This window comes from Podarcis erhardii (assembly GCF_964252035.2).
Source record: "Podarcis erhardii genome assembly, chromosome: 8".
Lineage (NCBI taxonomy): Eukaryota > Metazoa > Chordata > Lepidosauria > Squamata > Lacertidae > Podarcis > Podarcis erhardii.
This window is the reverse complement of record NC_138499.1, coordinates 59,280,800-59,298,136: the sequence shown is the minus strand read 5'-3', so window position 1 is coordinate 59,298,136 and position 17,337 is coordinate 59,280,800. Positions and strand designations below refer to the sequence as shown.

The following is a 17,337-nucleotide window of genomic DNA, read 5'->3' as shown; positions in this document are numbered from 1 at the left end:
TACTGTGCTACTGGTTAGAATTCCACTTTCATTCATCTCCAAAAGTGCTCTTCTTTTTTTATAAAAAACAGCAACCTGAACACAGAAAATTTTAAGGAATATCTGAGGAACCAGATCAACCATGAGTTTTTCCAGCAGCCTCCATAAGTCAAAATTAGTTTAACAGTCATCTTAGTTTCTTCAACCATCCAGTTTGTTTTGCTGGCATCTTTGATATGGGACACCTTGTGGCAAACTGCAGAGTTTACACAGGAAGCTGCCCTAACTATTGGTCCATCTAACTCAGTGTAATGTATACTGCTTGGCTGAGTTTTGCATTGCACTCTTTTGCTGACCTGTCTTGAAATGCTGAGATCGACCCTGGGACATTATGTGTTCTACCACCAAGCTATCACCCTTCCACTAAAACAGACTTTACATCACATCATTCGCAATAGCTTCAAGACTCTCGGCTAATAGAAGTTATGTGTTTGTGTGTGAATGTGTATGCGAATTAACACGTAGCAGATCTTGCTATTCAGGGAGAGCCCATGATTTGATCTTCAGATTTTCCCCAGCCGTAGGATCAAAAGGTGTCATTTTTGCCTTAGTTCAAAGCACACCGTTCATGTGTGCATTGTGAATCTTAACTTAAAACATACTCCTGGATTCTTTGGAGCAGTAAATGGAATTATTTCATGCTGTACTTTTTTTTTTTTTTTTAAAAAAAGATAACCTTCCCTAGGAAACTGTATGATCATCCTTACCTTCTCTTGCAAGCTGAAGCAAATAATTTGCCAGATCGTGGACATTTTTGTTGGCAAAATAGTTGTAATACTGGAAAACTGTTATGATTTCCAAGGACAGACTAGAGGAGAGGACAGGCTCTGCTCGGTCCAAGATATGTGATACCAAGGTTTTGAACACTGTGCGTGACAAGATAAAAAAAAGCAGATTAAAATTCTAGGAGGCACTGTGCTGATTTAATAAGTTTGCAAGTTTGCAAGTCATGGTACAGTGAATGCGGATGTTGCTTTTGATTCACATTCCTTCCCTAGTGCAACAGAGCCTACCTTCACCCTGCTACTGGCACTCATGACAGGGCTGCCACACATCCAGAATTTCCCAGACATGGCTGGGATTCAGTCATCAGAAGCAGTGTCTGGGCAGGAATCACTGAAATGCCTGGGAAAATCTGGATGTCAGGAGTATAGATTTTGGCAAATTTACTTAACTCAAAATTCATTATTATTTTTCTGGGTTTTTTGGTGGTGGTGGGGTGAAGCTTAACTACTTTTGTGTCTGGATTTTCACTTTTTGAAACATGGCAACCCTAACCTATGACCAGTAGAAACAAAGAGTGCTTTATGCGCGCCTCTTCTGTGGACACGCCCCCAGCTCAGAGCTGCTCTCTACCAGCAGAGAGGCACCTCTGTCCCATCTTAATTACCTGCAGCCAGTGGATCAGGGCTTAGGATTGCTCTCTAAGTCACAGCAGAGCACGAGGACTAAGGAGCTGAGGCAAATGCGTTACGTAAAAGTTGGGTTTTTATGAGGGATTTGAAGCAAATAAAAAAGTGGTAGCACACAGGCGGTGTGGGCAACAGTTACAAGCATACAGAAAAAGGCCCGAGTGTTGTAAATGAGAGTAAAGCCTCATGGAATAAACTTCAACGTAGAAAAAACAGTGGACATGGGGTAGGTAGAGGGTAGAAGGAGCAGGATTTGGAAAGGAAACCAACAGCACCACTTTGACCCCCAATTTGATCAACTTGTAGCAGTAGTAGTAGTAGTACAGTATTAAGTACCACATTCAACAGCTCAGTTATTGCTAAATGTGTGGCCACGCAATGATGCCAGCCTGGTGGTATCTGTCTCTTGGGAGACAATGGAGGACTGTGAAATTAAACCATTGGAGAGTTACAGTGCCTTCTGTGGCTGTAGAGACTGATACGGGAGAGACATGTTTTGTTGCAGCTTGCCAATAGGCAATTTGAGAGGATCTAAGGCATTCTGGTAGGCCAAAACTCAGCTGTGAGCCAGCTAATGGGTTTTTGGATTAATAGGAGCTTGCTACTTTTGTAAGGGAAACCTATATTTCTCCAGAATCTGCTGGAAAATGCACACAAAGCATATCTATCTGCAAGTATTATAAAACAAAAGATGAGTAACTGGAAGACTGGAGCAGAGTAGCAATTTTTGCCTGACTGGATACACTAGTTTATATAAATCATCAACTAAATCAATATTTGTGCTTCGAAAGCCCTTTGTTTGGGTTAAGTCATTTTGCATTTTGGAAAATATAACAAAATATTTCAGTGTGCTAATGTCAGCAAGCAACTTTGAAAGACTTAATATAGCTGTCAGTAGCCATGATTTCTGCTGTAGAGATTTCTTGCAGACACCATCAGCGAGATGGATGCTCTCTGCTGTTACTATAGAAACACACTGGAAAACTGTACCTGTTTCTGCAAGTCCTGGGCACTCGTCATTCAGTGTTGTAGCGAACATGGCATCCAGTTGTTTGATCATCTTGTCAGCAGAGACGTGGTAGAACCCAGAAGGATTGGTACATTTACTCCAGAAGGAAAGCAGAGAGACCCTTTTCTGGAATTCCGGAATTGCTGAATGGAAAGAAGATCACAAAAGAGAGATTGTCACTGCTTTCAGTATAAGGAAGATAAATATTCTAATCACAGCTGAATGTTTGCAAAGCTTAAGAGGCCCCACTGAAGGAACACGGACTGAAAATGCCAATTTCATTTGAAATTATAAGGGGTTGCACTGGCTTTTCGGAGTGAAAAATCTAAAAGGCAAAAGCAGATTTGTTCTGATTGAAAAGGATAACCATAATTCAATTGCTAATCACCCTTTGTATACTTTGGACATGGATCCAGGTCAATGTAAACACCTTTATCCCATTGATTCCATGGTTAACCATGTACATTTCTATTGAAAATCAATGGCTCACAAGCTTGACTGGATTATATGTGTTTACAACAGAAACTGACTTTAATCTAGGGCTATTGCTTTTCTGCACTTCCAGGCACTATGACAAAGGGTTTGGTTTCTTAAGAATTTCATATCTCATTGTTTTTAAAAAAGGAAGAAGCAAACTTCAATCTAACCCACATGGTGGCATTGATAATACACTAGGAAATGTTTGTGAAAATGCATTTCACTTCTGAAATGAATAATTTCTTTCAGTTTTCAACATTTTTGTTTCCTAACCTATGGCTAAAGCCTATGATGCATGTAGGAGGGGAAACAGAAACTGCTAATCTGTTTTATAGTCCTTAGAAATATGGCTGTTCAGTTTCAATGACCTGGCGGACATGAATAATCCAATTATTGTGAACACACTTTAAAAACAACACACCCTGAATAAATACTTGTGAATAAATGGATACAGGACTGTATTGCACGCCATGCTTAAGGAATATTTAAATAGGCACCCATCCTTTCAAAATGGAAACTTTCCATGCCAGGTCTTACCTTCGCTTACAGGTCTGATGTTCCCTGTATTCTCATTACTGATCTCTGCAAGACTCTCAATCACTAGAACCTGCTGGGACAGCTTATCAAGGAGGTTTCTTGTCACAAAGGGAGTTTTACTGGAGAATACAATTTGCTAGTGAAACAACAAAAGAAGAGCAAAGTTTTAGCATGTTATGTAAACTAAATTCTCTGGATAGAACTTACATTAATTCTGCTGATGTGTGTAATGCGGAAGCATATGTATTTTAGCAAGCAAAAATAGTATTTTATTCTATAGATGGGATCTGCAACAAAGTTTTGCAGTGTGACGTTGTCCTGCTCAGGATTCCATCAAGTCATGCCATCTTTCAAGATATTCCACTCCATCATTCCAAGTTTTCAATCCTCTCCCAACAATATAACCTCCCTCTCTCTGCCAAGCAGTGGCAAGAGCCATTGGGGTTCTAGGCACTCACAAAGGTTCTGTGGGCCTTTGGAGAATTGAGACACGGTGGAGACTGTCGTGGCATTAAGAAATATGGTTTATTTCTTTTTCTATTTACACCTTCAGTCTTCATGGAGGGAGTCTAGATCTCATAGAATGGTCATTTCAAGATGGGTTTGTCTCCCACAACAGTGCAGCTGAGAAGTTCAAGGCATTTTTCCGGGCCAGCCTGCAGCCAGCCTGCTCAAGATGGATCCCAGCAATCCTTGCTCAAGACTCTTTTCCTGTCACCTCACACCCAGTTACCCTGGCAACCTTACAAACCCCCAGTCTGCTCACACCTCAGGGCAAGGGGAGGGGGAGACAGTTCTTTTGCATTGCCAACGGCCCTCAATGGCCCTGTATTGTTTCTTAATGGCTCTAGCTTGCCCAGGTCGTTTTTTGCAAGGCCTAGCCCAGGAATTCCTCTGCAGCTTGTATTTCTTCCTTCACATCCCAAATAATCAAAATTCTAACATTTTTTAATTTCTAGGGTTTAGGGGGTCCCCCCACAAAAAACACCCCACTATAGGTACCTGAATAAGCTGTGTGCAGTACTGTAAGTGCTTGACTATGGTGATATCAAGGCTTTCGTTCCCCGTGGTCAACGGAAGAGGGCTTCCAGCGACACTGGTACCAACTCCTGTGTCTTCTGTCAATGCTTCGCTGAGATGCCCCCTGGCTTCTGGGTGTTCTGACCTGTAACTGTTCATGCTGGGAGGTAAGTGAGTAGTTTGGATTTCTTTTTATGCAGGCTCAACATGACTAACACCATGCAAAAGAGGGATTGTTGAAAGCACCGACCTGTAACCAGAAAGCCCTCACAAGGCCAAAAGGCTTTTAATGAAAGCATCATACCTCAAAACTGGCAGTGGCACAAGGTAGCCGGTGCCAAGTAAGTGTCCACATTTAAAGGATATATGGCTTCCACAGTGGCCTACTTGTTTCTCTCAAACAATGCCTCTTTTGTAAAGAGCTCTCGCTGTGAAGTCTTTGAAATCGGCCTTCATTAGAACTTGCTTTCTTAAAAAAAAAAAATTTAACATGCACCAGCCACCCTGATCTGTTGACAACATGGTTTGCCAAACTGTTTTGCAGATTTCACTGGGTTATAGATTAGTGGTTTTGAAAAGTTATACAATTAAGTCTTAATCTGTCAGTGCTTTACTAGCACATGATTAATTGCCAGCCAAGAAATAAATAAACAACAACAACCCACAAGTCGTTGAAGCAGAAGACGTGATGATTTCATCAGGTGTTTCAGGCACAGAACTCAGGTTTCCCATTTATTTATTTATTTACAGAACAATGCAAATCTCAATGTTTAAATGATTGTTTCACTCTTTAAACAATTGTTCCAGTATTTCTCAGTGGAAGGTGGATTATAGAGCATTTAAGAAAAGCTAAAGGGTGTTAATAATTGTGCTGACTTATTTTAAAGCAGCAGCAGGGATGCTACCAGGCTTTTCAGGATCTTCATCCAAACAACATCAGGTTCCTTAACAACCTTAAACAAAGACTTTATGGGTTTTATGAAACAAACTCTTACTCAAAGTAGATCCATTGAAACCAATGGTCTTAAGTTATTCATGCCTATTGATTTCAATGGATCTACACCAGGGGTCAGCAACCTTTCTCAGCCACAATCCCTCAGACCATGTGGGGGGCTGGACTATATTTTTTTTGGGAAAAATATGAACGAATTCAAATGATAGTTTGAGACAAGCCAGGGCATTCTGCTACAGTGCTGTTGTTAGGCTTGACCCTGCATTGATCAGAATAGATGGATTGCTGCAGGTTCACACTTATAATGGCCAACTCAGAAACAATTATTTTCTGTTCGGGTATGAATTAGGAGAAGCTGGGGCACAGGTAGGCTCGTGATGGCATGACAAAATGGTGCTTTTTTTAATTTGATGATATTTCGATGATTTTAAAAAGTATCATAGAATCTTAGTTTCATAAAACTGTAGAGCTGGAAGGGACCACAAGGGTCATCTAGTCCAACCCCCTGCAATGCTGGAATCTTCTTCCCCAACTTGTGGCTCGAACCCATAACCCTAAGATTAAGAGTCTCATGCTCTACCAGCTGTTGTTTTAAGCTGGAGTTGGGGACATTTCAGCAAAATCATAAATAAAATGTGGGCAACACTGTAAGCAGTTCTTCTAAACTTAATTATAATTGCTCTGTAGGCAAATCACTTATCTATAAACCCCAATATTTAGTTTAATCTTCCTTTAACAATGTGTGCGCACCAGGACTGAAAGGACGAGAGTTTGGGCTTAAGTAAGAAAAGTACAAGATATTGGCTTCCGTACCTGTTTTTCTCAATTTCCGTATCTGAGAATACACAGTCAGTGCCTCGACCGCCATTGCAAAGCTCATCAGTACCACCATCATCTTCAAAGTCAGAGGTGTTGAGGAAATCAAAACTTTCCAGTGCACTCTCAACTGTTAGGCTTAAGCTGGATGACCTGCTGTGGCTGATTGCTGGTCTGCACTGCAACAGGAAAAGCAAAATGAATATGTGGGGGATGAGGGAGCTGATGAATCCATACATTCTCACTCCCCCACCCGCAACAAAAAGGCATAGAAACCATTTTTTTAATAACAAAGAAGAAATTCTCTGCATCTTCCTGAAACTACCAGATTCAACAATACAGTTTTTCACAATATGTGACATAAATCTTCTCTTTGTAGATTTTTATGCTGTCTGGAAGTTGTTGTCTGTCAACCAGTGAAATGACTTTTTGTTGACACTTGTTTTTAATTATAACATCTTTTATAATATGTCAATATAGAATATACAAATTTAGTATATTTGTGGGGTACTTTCTACCATTGGTGTAGTCTGCTTGTATGAGCTGGGTGCTCATTGATTTTAGTCACATAAATGTATGGTATTCACTTTTAATTTATTTATTTATGAATAAAGCTACAGTGGTACCTCAGTTTTTGATTGTCTCTGTTGACGAGCGTTTCAGAACTTGAACACTGAAAACCCGGAAGTAAATGCTTCCATTTTCAAACACACCTCGGAAGTCGAACGGCTTCCGCTGAAGTACCACTGTATTTTTCTCAATTTTCTCTGTAAATTTGCAGACCGCCCTTCGCGCATCGGTTTTCGAACGTTTCAGAACAGTCTTCCAGAACGGATTACGTTTGAAAACCGAGGTTCCGCTGCATTTCTATACCGCCGTATAGTGTACAAGGCAGTGTACACTATAAAACAGAAAACATCATTAAAAAAAATAATACAGATAATCATTCAGGTGACTAACTAATCAAAAATTAGACAGCTGCCAAGGCCTGTCACAACAACAACAACAACAAAAGTATTCAAGAGATACAAGAAAGTTAAAAGCGAGGATGCCTGACAACTTACTTTTAAGATTTCGTCTAGGTGTGTTACTTCTTGGTCCAAATCCTGAAATTCTTTAAATTGTTCTTTATGAGGTTCAAGTGCTAGAATAAGTCCCTGAAATGCTTCTTCTAGGCTTCCGTCAACACAAGATTTATAGCCTTCTGATTCACCACTTATTGACCCCTCACAGTGCAGCTTTTCAGGTGTCATTGGGCATTCTCCTGAAGTGAGTCTTTTAACCAGCTGCTTCGTGATGTTGCCTTCAAAAGTATCCAGTTCCACAGGCTTGAGCTCTGACAACTCATCTGTGTCCTGCAGAAGTGATACCTGGGCGCTATTATGTAAGAACAGGTTGCTGCTTCTTGAACCTAGAGACTTTTGGCAAACTTCAGAATCTACGCACGAAATCTTATTTTCCTCATTCACTAGCACATGCTCTTGTGGTTTTAAGTCTCTGGATTCAGGTGTAGAGTCTACAGATGAGCTTGTACTGATATTGTCCATGGTGCGAGTTTTTGATAACTTCTGCCCGTTGTGTTCTGGGGGCGTGACAGTAATTTCAGGATTAGGGTTATCTATGGTGCAGGAACCCACCAAACTGGATGACTGAGTGCAATCTCCATTGGGAATATCACTGAAGCTGAAAGACATTGACCTTTTCTCATTTTCTGCCATCCCATTTTCAAAGACGTCATCAGGTGAATTTGACTGCAAACGTAAACAAGAACAGTTAAAGATGGAAAGTGGAAAAACTTTCCACACAAAATTAACACCAAGCCACTAGCAGAAAATGGAGAAGTTTTAAAGGTCTGTTGACTTATTTGAAGCCTAGTTGTAAAAGAAACTTACCTTTTATTATACTGATTTTTTTGGAATGAAATGATATGAACAGGAAGATATCAGTAGGCCAGAAAAAACCACAGCAAACAGAAAAGATCAGAGTTGGTCTAGAATGAGCACAGGAAAGTTCTAAACCAATCCTGAACTGATGTTCTGTGAAAAGTACTGCAAACTTACCGGTACTTAACTTCATGCACAAAACAGAGGAACAAAAAGATTTGTGTTTGCTGGCCATATGCAAAATATGTATATGGAGTGCCATGTAGCATGACTTTGATGATATTACTACATGTTGACAGATAACAGGCTAAAGTGTTAGAGAATATCTTGCTCTTCTCGCTCAGCATTTTTCACACTAAATTGAGGCACACTTTTAAAGTTTGAGGCTGTTTGTTATTTTGTTTCAAAGAGAAACAGCCTCAAACCCCAATGGGGCATAAATGTGAACAATTAATTTCTAGTCTGCATCAAATTTATTTTATTTTATTTTCATCCTGCCTTTCACTAAAATTGGTCCCCATTTAAATTTTCTTTCTATCCTGCATATAGAATATTGCCGGAATATTGTTTACAAGATATGAGCACCTTCATATCTTGTAGCGTCATACCTTGGGTTACAGCCGCTTCAGGTTGCATTTTTTCGGGTTGTGGACCACCGAAACCAAGATGTACTGGAAAGGGTTACTTCCGGGTTTCAGTGGTTGCACATGCGCAGAAGCGCTAAATCATGCTTCGCAGAAGCGCCGAATCACAACCCACGCATGCGCAGACACGCAGATGCGGATTGCGAACGCTGCAGGTTGCGGATCACGTTCGCAACCCAAGCGTCCACTGTACATATATACCGTATTTTTCGCTCTATAACACGCACCAGACCATAACACACATGTAGTTTTTAGAGGAGGAAAACAAGAAAAAAAATATTCTAAATGAAACAGTGGATGTATGATTTTTGTGGTTCATGCTGTGGCCACAGACATGTGATCTGACAGTGAGTTTGGAGTAGCCCAATGCAAAAATCCTGAGGATCCATGTGGATCCATGCTTTGTAACCACATTTTTGCACCACTGCGACCCCAGGCAACAGTGGGTGCGTGATTATTTTGGTGCAAGATGTAGCCGTGGACATGCTATGTGATCTGATGATGAATTTGGGGTGACCCAGTGCATGCATATACATGTATATATGTCTTCTTCCGATGTTCATGTGTTTTCTCTTGACCTCTTGTCTAAAAAGAGGTTACAAAACTAAGGTCAGCCATGAACATCAGTTAATTCCAAGCGTGAGTGTACAATAATTTCTTCAACACATGGTCAGCAAACTAGACAGATCTCACTGAGAGTATCAGAATCTGGGCAAGCATGAAAATAAGAGTAGTTGCTTGAGCAATGCAGGGAGATAACTTATAAAGAGATCTCCCACCATTCAAGACTCACATAATGTTCTAGCCCTGCTCTAGGTCTCAGGCTGAGAGATAGCAGATCACTAAAGGAACGACTGCGGCGCAGCTTGTCAAAGAAAGCATCCTGCAGAGGATCTAAAATGGAAAGCTGGAGCCTGTCTTGTGGAGGATGCAGCCATTTCTTCAACCATTAGGCAAAAAGGAAGCAATTAGTTCAACGAAATCACTTTCATATGAGACTGTACATTATAGGAATCTTTGGCTAAAGCAACTCTTGGAAATTAGAACATGTCAAAGGCTTCTAAAGGGAGCTGCAATAGCAATAAATGATTCTCATATATATATATAGAGAGAGAGAGAGAGAGAGTTCTGAGTTTGTGGGTGCCAGATGCCTCTAATCCCTGCATCCAACAAGTGTTAAAATCTGATCAAGCCTTCTGATCTCTGGATCCAATACGAGTTAAAAGCTAATCAAGCCAGGCTAGATTCCTGAACCCCTGGATCCATTACTTGTTAAAATATAAGCCAGGCTGGCTTCCTGATGAGGTCATTGCCTGGGTGATAATCTATTTGGAAAACAAAGGAAAGGGCAAATGAGTGAGGGCTCTCCCTCAATTTGCAGATAGTGGGAAGAACAAAATCCAGAGTTTAGAGTTGAGTTTGGCTATGATATGGCCTAGAAGCAAAGCAACAAGCAGAGAGACAATGCTGGACCTCTGCTTGAATCCAAGGCTGTGACTACTGTATGGGGGAAACAAGACCCGTTTGAGGTGTTCATGCTCCAAAGCCCTCCATTGCAGGCTCAGGTTGTATATATGTGAGCAAATAAACTATATATCATAAAGACACCACAGTCTCTGCAGTGCCTCACTTCCAAAAGGAAACACAAACCCCATGTAAGCATGCCTGGAAACCCTGGAATCTTGCACTGCTCAGGGATTGGGGTGGTGTTCAAATAATATATATGTTTAAAGCAGTCTTGAAGTTTAAATGATTAAATGTATGTTTATGCTGCTACTGCCTTCAGCCCCCCCCCCTTTAAAGCAAGTTTATGGCCATCCAATAAAAGGGACTTCTCAGTAGTGGTGCCCACCCTGTAGAACGCCCTCCCATCAGATGTCAAAGAAATAAACAACTATCTGACGTTTAGAAGACATCTGAAGGCAGCCCTGTTTAGGGAAGTTTTAATGACTGGTGTTTTAATGTATTTTCATCTTTTGTTGGAAGCTGCCCAGAGTGGCTGGGGAAACCAGGTAGAGATAAAGTATTATTATTATTATTATTATTATTATTATTATTATTATTATTATCTCTGCAATGAAGCTTTTTTATGTGCAACGGTAGATTGTTTACAAATAAAGAATACACATATTCAGGTAAAATGTTAAAAATATTACTGCAACTTGGGTAATAGCGAGGGATCTATTAACAGCCGCTATCATAGTTAAAGGGGACAGGAATTTTAATAGTGGTTATCAGGAGTTAGAAATAAATTTATTTTGCTTTAAAAAAGCTTAGAAGAGCATTGAGGAGCATCAGCATTGAACTTAGGTAATCACAAAGTGGTGTGAAACTATGCATTGACTATAACTGTTATTTATCCACTGAGTCCGTATTAGAGAGGCGCATTGAACTTACAAAGAATGAGTGATCCTTGAAGGTCGGGGTTTCTGGAGTGCCTTGGCTATACATGGACACTCTCCTTTGGAGAGCGGATGCTTTGTTTGTGTTGCCTGCGGATGGGGTCAAGTCCTCAACATCAAATGGGCTGTAAAAAGAGAAGAAAGAAAAAGCCTCTCATTAGACTGAATTACTGTTACAAGGAGCCCTTGTTTTCTGTTCATTTTTAGGTCATCAGAGCAGGGACCTCCATCATCTTCCCAGTGAGTCTCTGTAAACAACACATTCAAAGGATAACCCTCTAGTACTCTCTGCTAATTAATCTGGAATAACTATGACCTACTGGTTTACATTTTACAGTCATGGAGGGCCAAAGTACATATTGAAATATGAAACCTTATGTTTTTTGTCTCGTATTACTAATCTTAGTTTACAGCAAGTTTTTTCTTCAGTCTCCTTATTAGAGAAGCAAAAGACTATGGGCAGGGAGGCAGGAACCCACTTGATCTGAAGCACCATTCGCACAACCACCAAGTCAGCTTCACTTACTGCCAGGTGATCTCCAGATTCAGCTTTATCGTGCCGAGGTCATTGATGTCCACAGCAACAACTTGAGGCTGAGCAGCAAACAACTCTTTTGTCTCGCAGGTAACACTTCCCACCAGGATGTGAGTAGCAAGGCCTTTAACTTCTGTGACCTTCAAAGCAACACATGTTAATAATTAGAAACAGAATAACTATGTATTATGAATGGCACAGTAGCTTGGTAGCAGTGCTTAGAGTCAACTACAGTGGAATCTTGGCTTTCAAGTGACTCGGAAGCCGAACGTTTTGGAACCCGAATGCCGAAAACCTGGAAGTAATTGCTTCAGTTTTCGAATGCGCCTTGGAAGTCAAACGGCTTCTGCTGCGTGTTTTTTCATTTTCTCAGTGGAAATTGCTGATGACCCCTTGCGACTCAGTTGTTGAATGTTTCAGAAGTTGAACGGTCTTCCGGAACAGATTACGTTCTACAACTGAGGTTCTGTTGTATTCTGCATTTTTCTACAGTGGCCTTGCTACATAATATTGCTTATTTTTTTGAACCGGAAGGTGGAACAGTCAGCATTTGACTGTTATGCCCATAAGCAATGATGTGAAAATCTGCCTTTTAAAGGGACATTTGTTTTATCTACGACAAGAAAGGTAGGCTGCACACTTTTGTCAACATATGCCATTTGTTGGTTTTTTGGTGCACTAAACTGCAGCTTTGATATTACCTAGGATTAAATTTTGCATAAGCATTATCTTTGTTGTTGTTGTTGTTGTTGGCTACCCGCCCTTCACCCTAAGGTCCCAGGATGGGTTACTGCATTGAAAACAATATTAAAAACAATTTTAAAAAAGCGTATGGTTGAGAAGGGTAGTGACGCACTGACAACCGAGTTCCTTACCTGACTCAATATATAAAATCACTGCAGGGTACCTGGAGTCTCTCACAAAAATTAAAGGCATCCAGGGTATGGTCTAAGGGCACATGCACCTTGCTGAAGCTAAGCTCAGCAGGTCTGAGTTTGGTCAGTGACTGGGTGGGAGAACCACATGCACATTGCTTTTGATTCCAAGATGAAAAGAAGGTGGGATTATAAATGTTTGAAGATAATACACATAAGTTCAATTAATAGCGGGAAGTCTGAATGGCACTGCTTACTACCTGTAGAGCAGCATTATAGTCCTGCTTGGCTGACATGTGGCTAGATAAATGAAAACCATTATACTTATACTGATACCTTAATGGAGATCAACCCAACGATAAGAGGGAGGAAGACCATTTCTTCTCCATCCCAGCTTTGCTTGCCATTGACTTCTATTTTGCCTTTCAGTTTCCATCTCTGACGGCCATACCTCATGAAAATCTGTGGAAAAAGGAAAAGTTGTAGTGTGTTCTCACAACCCACATATTTGTACTATCTGTTTCTCTTACACTCTGTCTCTTTGAACAAACCATAGTGAGAAGGATAAGAGTTTTATCCAACCTAATACACTGTAGCTACAATGCATGCGCAGTGACAGAACACCACTATGCATTCTACTGTTCGACCTCTTTTTAAAAAACAATGACAACGACAATGTAAACCATAGCTTTCGTAATCTTCCAGGGAACAAGCTGAATAGATTTGTACTCTGTAGTTCTAGAACATTAGGAAGAAGAGAAAGCTAAGGAATGCTCGCTTTTGTTTAGGGGTGCTTGGAAACCTTGAATGTCAATGCAAACAATGTGTTTTCATGCAGCGTCACCAGCGCACCCCACTTGAGCGCAGACTCACAAATTGTGGCCTGGCCAGAGACAAGTGATTACGTTGTAGGTTCTACTTGTTGATGAACTTACATCTCTGTCCTTGAGGGGGAAAAGAAAGGCAATGAAAGGGAGAGAGAGAGGCTGGCTTGAACTTTTCTAATTGATCAGCTCAAGTCAGCCTGTCCTGGCTGGATATGGGAGCCACAAGAGGAAGAAAACCTATGCCAAGAACAAAATATTGAGAGGCATGCTGACACCCTTCCAAAACAAAGCTAAAGAAAGATCTGTTGTTATCTTGCTAGCCATCCATCAGCTCTCTGGGACCAATTTCATAGTCTTTACGTGGGAAAGGCTCAGAGTGCATTCATCCATAAATAGAGAATAGTGGGACCTTTCTTGCTGTGCAGGATATGAGAACAGGAAGAAATGCCATGTGGAAACCTTTGAACGTGATGGAAAATGCCATTTTTACAAAGCCACTCACCTCATACTGGTCTCCAGGGCAAAGTCGAGCAAAACCAGCCAGACCTAGGAGCCAACAACATTTGAGATCCGTTTCAGAAGAAATGCTTATGTCCTCTCTTTCTTACATCAGTGACTCTATACTTGGAACTTGATCACCAACACTCCACAATGCTGCCAAAGCTCTTATGCCATTGAGAGAGCAACTCTGAACTCTGAACTCCATCCTCCTCTCTCGCCAAAGGAGGAGGATCCAAGCTGCTCCATCCAACTCCTTCAACTACTGCTCCTCTGAAAATGGTAGTGATGGATGCCTGGTTTATTGTTTCTGTTACTAGGGTTTATTATGGGATGCATGGGGAGATTGTTGGGGTAGTTGGTAGGTTCATTTATTTGGGAGCCCTGAATGCCTAATTTATTCTCTGTTCCCTGGCAGGATTTGTCTGCTGACTTCTTACCAGGCTCTTTAAGTACAGCTCGCCAAGACAGATAAAGAATCAAGCTCATCTTCAAACAAGCAATGCATTGGGCAGCACTTGGATACTGCAAAATCTTCCATCTCACATTCTCCCTCCCCATACGCCAGGCTTTGCTAGATTATATTTCTTGAAATAGGCAGAATTATATGGACAATCAATTACCTTCCTTTCCATGTAGTAACAGCAGCTGCTACTATTACTACGAATAAAAAAAAGGTAAAGGACCCCTGACAGTTAAGTCCAGTCGCAGACGACTCTGGGGTTGCAGCACTCATCTCGCTTTACAGGCCAAGGGAGCCAGCATTTGTCCGCAGACAGTTTTTCTGGGTCATGTGGCCAGCATGACTAAGCTGCTTCTGGAGCAACAGAACACAGAAACCAGAGCAGCGAACGGAAACGTCATTTACCTTCCCGCTGGAGCGGTACCTATTTATCTACTTGCACTTTTTTGCCGTGCTTTCGAACTGCTAGGTTGGCAGGAGCTGGGACAGAGCAACGGGAGCTCACCCCGTTTGCAGGGATTCAAACCGCCGACCTTCTGATGGGCAAGCCCAAGAAGCTCAGTGGTTTAGACCACAGCACCACCGTGCAAACAGTAATTAATTAATGAAATAGGGAGCATTTTCCTGTTAACTTTTCAAATCCTCACAATTCTGACCCAGAGAGGGCCACTCCAAATATGCTCCCCACCCCCACATTCCACATACAAAACACATAGGGTATTTGACTATCCAAAAATGTAAGATGAGGGATCAGCTCCATGTTGTGAAGGGTGAAAAACTGTCTACTAGGTGTGCTCTTTACTGGAGTGAAATGGTAACCCCACTCAGGAATATCAGCGCACACGTGGGCCTCTTGACTGGGGGCACAGATTTGGGACATTCATTCTCCATGACAGGCAGAGCATGAAGAAAGTAAAGATCAAGGTTAAATGAGTGACAATCATTATTATCATTAATCATAAGGCACTCAGCTACATGATCACACTGGCACCAAAGACACACTGCTGCATTATGAACAGCTCACCTTAACTACTAGTTTTGGTTATGGAATCAGATGGCAGTGGCCTAAATACATAGGAACGGCAAGGGGAGTGTAGCTGAATGGCATTCCTATTTTCAGTCCATTGGTGGCAGCAGCTCCTCACAAACTGTGCTGACTTTTCATGTATTTAAAAAGGGGTTTTGGAGAAATTATTCATTTGCGGTCTACAAAATAATTATTCCGGAGCAACTTCACTTAAATAACATACACAGGGACCTCATACTGGCACAACAGCCGGGAGGAGAAAAGGTGCTCTGTTTTAATCAATGAAAACCTGCCACAGAAATCCTGTGTCAAACTCGGAAATAGGACACAGGACTCTCCTGAGTCCCAGTATCCTTAATTCATGGAAACTAGTTTCCTTTCTGCTGTCACATAGCATTTATTAAAACAACATTATTTGGGGCAAATGTCACTCTTGCACTAATGGCTGGTCTAACATATCTTGACACGGCTGTGCCCTGTAGCTTCATTCTTATAGCCAAGGGGATCTTTCCCTCTGCCTGTGAAAATAAAGACATGGTTTCTCCTGCCCTCCTCCCGCACTGCTCCAACTTCCAGAACAATGCAACCCTCTTTCAGGTTCATATTACCTCCCACTTTCTAATTTATTTATTATTTATAAATAATTTAAATTTACTAGCACGCTGCCATTGGCTCCATCTCCCTTTTGATGCCTTAGTATAGGACAACTTGATCTCTGCAGCCCATCTCCCCTGTTAAACACATGACCTACCATGGGGCAAACAGAAGCAGGTGAAAACAAATGAGAAGTGAAAAACTCTTAAGGCATCCCCAAACTGCCCCTGCATCAGTTCGCTGTGCTCCCGCGCACATTGGAGCCTAATGAAAGTCTAGTACGTCCTGTCATATATGGTTAGGGTTTAAGCTCCAGCTTCCAGAAACATAGGCTCCAAAGTGTTTTTTTCTGGTTTAATCCCAGCACCTACATTCATTACTACTTTCTGGGGAAACCTTTACTGCACAGGTTTATTTGGGTTCACATGCAAAGGAGAACCAGGCTTTTGCAACATCAGTATGCGGAATGAAAAAATTGCAATTGCCCAGTTTGTGAAGGACCATAGCTCAGTGGCAGAGCTTGTGCTTTTAAAAATCAAAAGCTTGATTCTGGAAAATATATTACACTCCCATTATAATCTAGTAAAGGTAAAGGGACCCCTGACCATTAGGTCCAGTCGTGGACGACTTTGGGGTTGCAGTGCTCATCTCGCTTTACTGGCTGAGGGAGCCGGCGTACAGCTTCCGGGTCATGTGGCCAGCATGACTAAGCCGCTTCTGGCGAACCAGAGCAATGCACGGAAACACCGTTTACCTTCCCACCAGAGCGGTACCTATTTATCTACTTGCGCTTTGACGTGCTTTCGAACTGCTAGGTTGGCAGCAGCAGGGACCGAGCAACGGGAGCTCACCCCATCGTGTGCATTCGAACCTCCAACCTTCTGATCGGCAAGTCCTAGGCTCTGCGGTTTAACCCACAGCACCACCCACGTCCCTACCATTATAATCTAGATAGGTATTAAAAAAATACTCTCATTCTTTGTCTCAGAATCCCTGAGAGTGACAGCATTTCTTAGCTGTCCCCCAAGCTTCACCCCAACCATATCACTTTGAAGAAGAACACATGCTGAAAATCTTAGGAAAATGTGCTGTAAATACTTGATATTTCACCATGTACAATTGCTGCCTGTTGCTTTGAATGTTGAGCAGAGTAGTGGGGTTCTTAAGCGTCCATAACCAATGTGATGGGAGAAGGAAAACAAACCTCTCATCTAAATTGGTTTGTGCTCTCAGTGTTTTCAGAAACACAAGCACAGAGAGAGGGAGAGAGAGAGAGTGCTTTCCCTGTGCTATTTGTGCAGTGAAAGTAATGAAAAGTGAGCCAATT

General features: G+C 41.5%; 1 protein-coding gene across 4 annotated transcripts in view; it reads right to left on the bottom strand.

Annotated features, from left to right (window-relative positions):
- Positions 1–17,337, bottom strand: part of RIPOR2 (RHO family interacting cell polarization regulator 2) — a 98,380-nt gene that overhangs the window by 7,019 nt on the left and 74,024 nt on the right. For 3 of the 4 annotated variants that reach the window (XM_081873355.1, XM_081873356.1, XM_081873357.1), the window contains exons 9-18: positions 13,931–13,974; positions 12,938–13,063; positions 11,718–11,866; positions 11,187–11,316; positions 7,327–8,013; positions 6,260–6,441; positions 4,477–4,645; positions 3,475–3,610; positions 2,442–2,603; positions 747–905 (exon numbers count right to left, since the gene is read on the bottom strand). In XM_081873355.1, the coding sequence (XP_081729481.1) occupies positions 747–905; positions 2,442–2,603; positions 3,475–3,610; positions 4,477–4,645; positions 6,260–6,441; positions 7,327–8,013; positions 11,187–11,316; positions 11,718–11,866; positions 12,938–13,063; positions 13,931–13,974 (1,944 nt within the window). Of the gene's footprint in view, positions 1–746; positions 906–2,441; positions 2,604–3,474; positions 3,611–4,476; positions 4,646–6,259; positions 6,442–7,326; positions 8,014–9,582; positions 9,730–11,186; positions 11,317–11,717; positions 11,867–12,937; positions 13,064–13,930; positions 13,975–17,337 lie in introns of all 4 variants that reach the window. The other variant, XM_081873358.1, reaches the window with a different exon arrangement.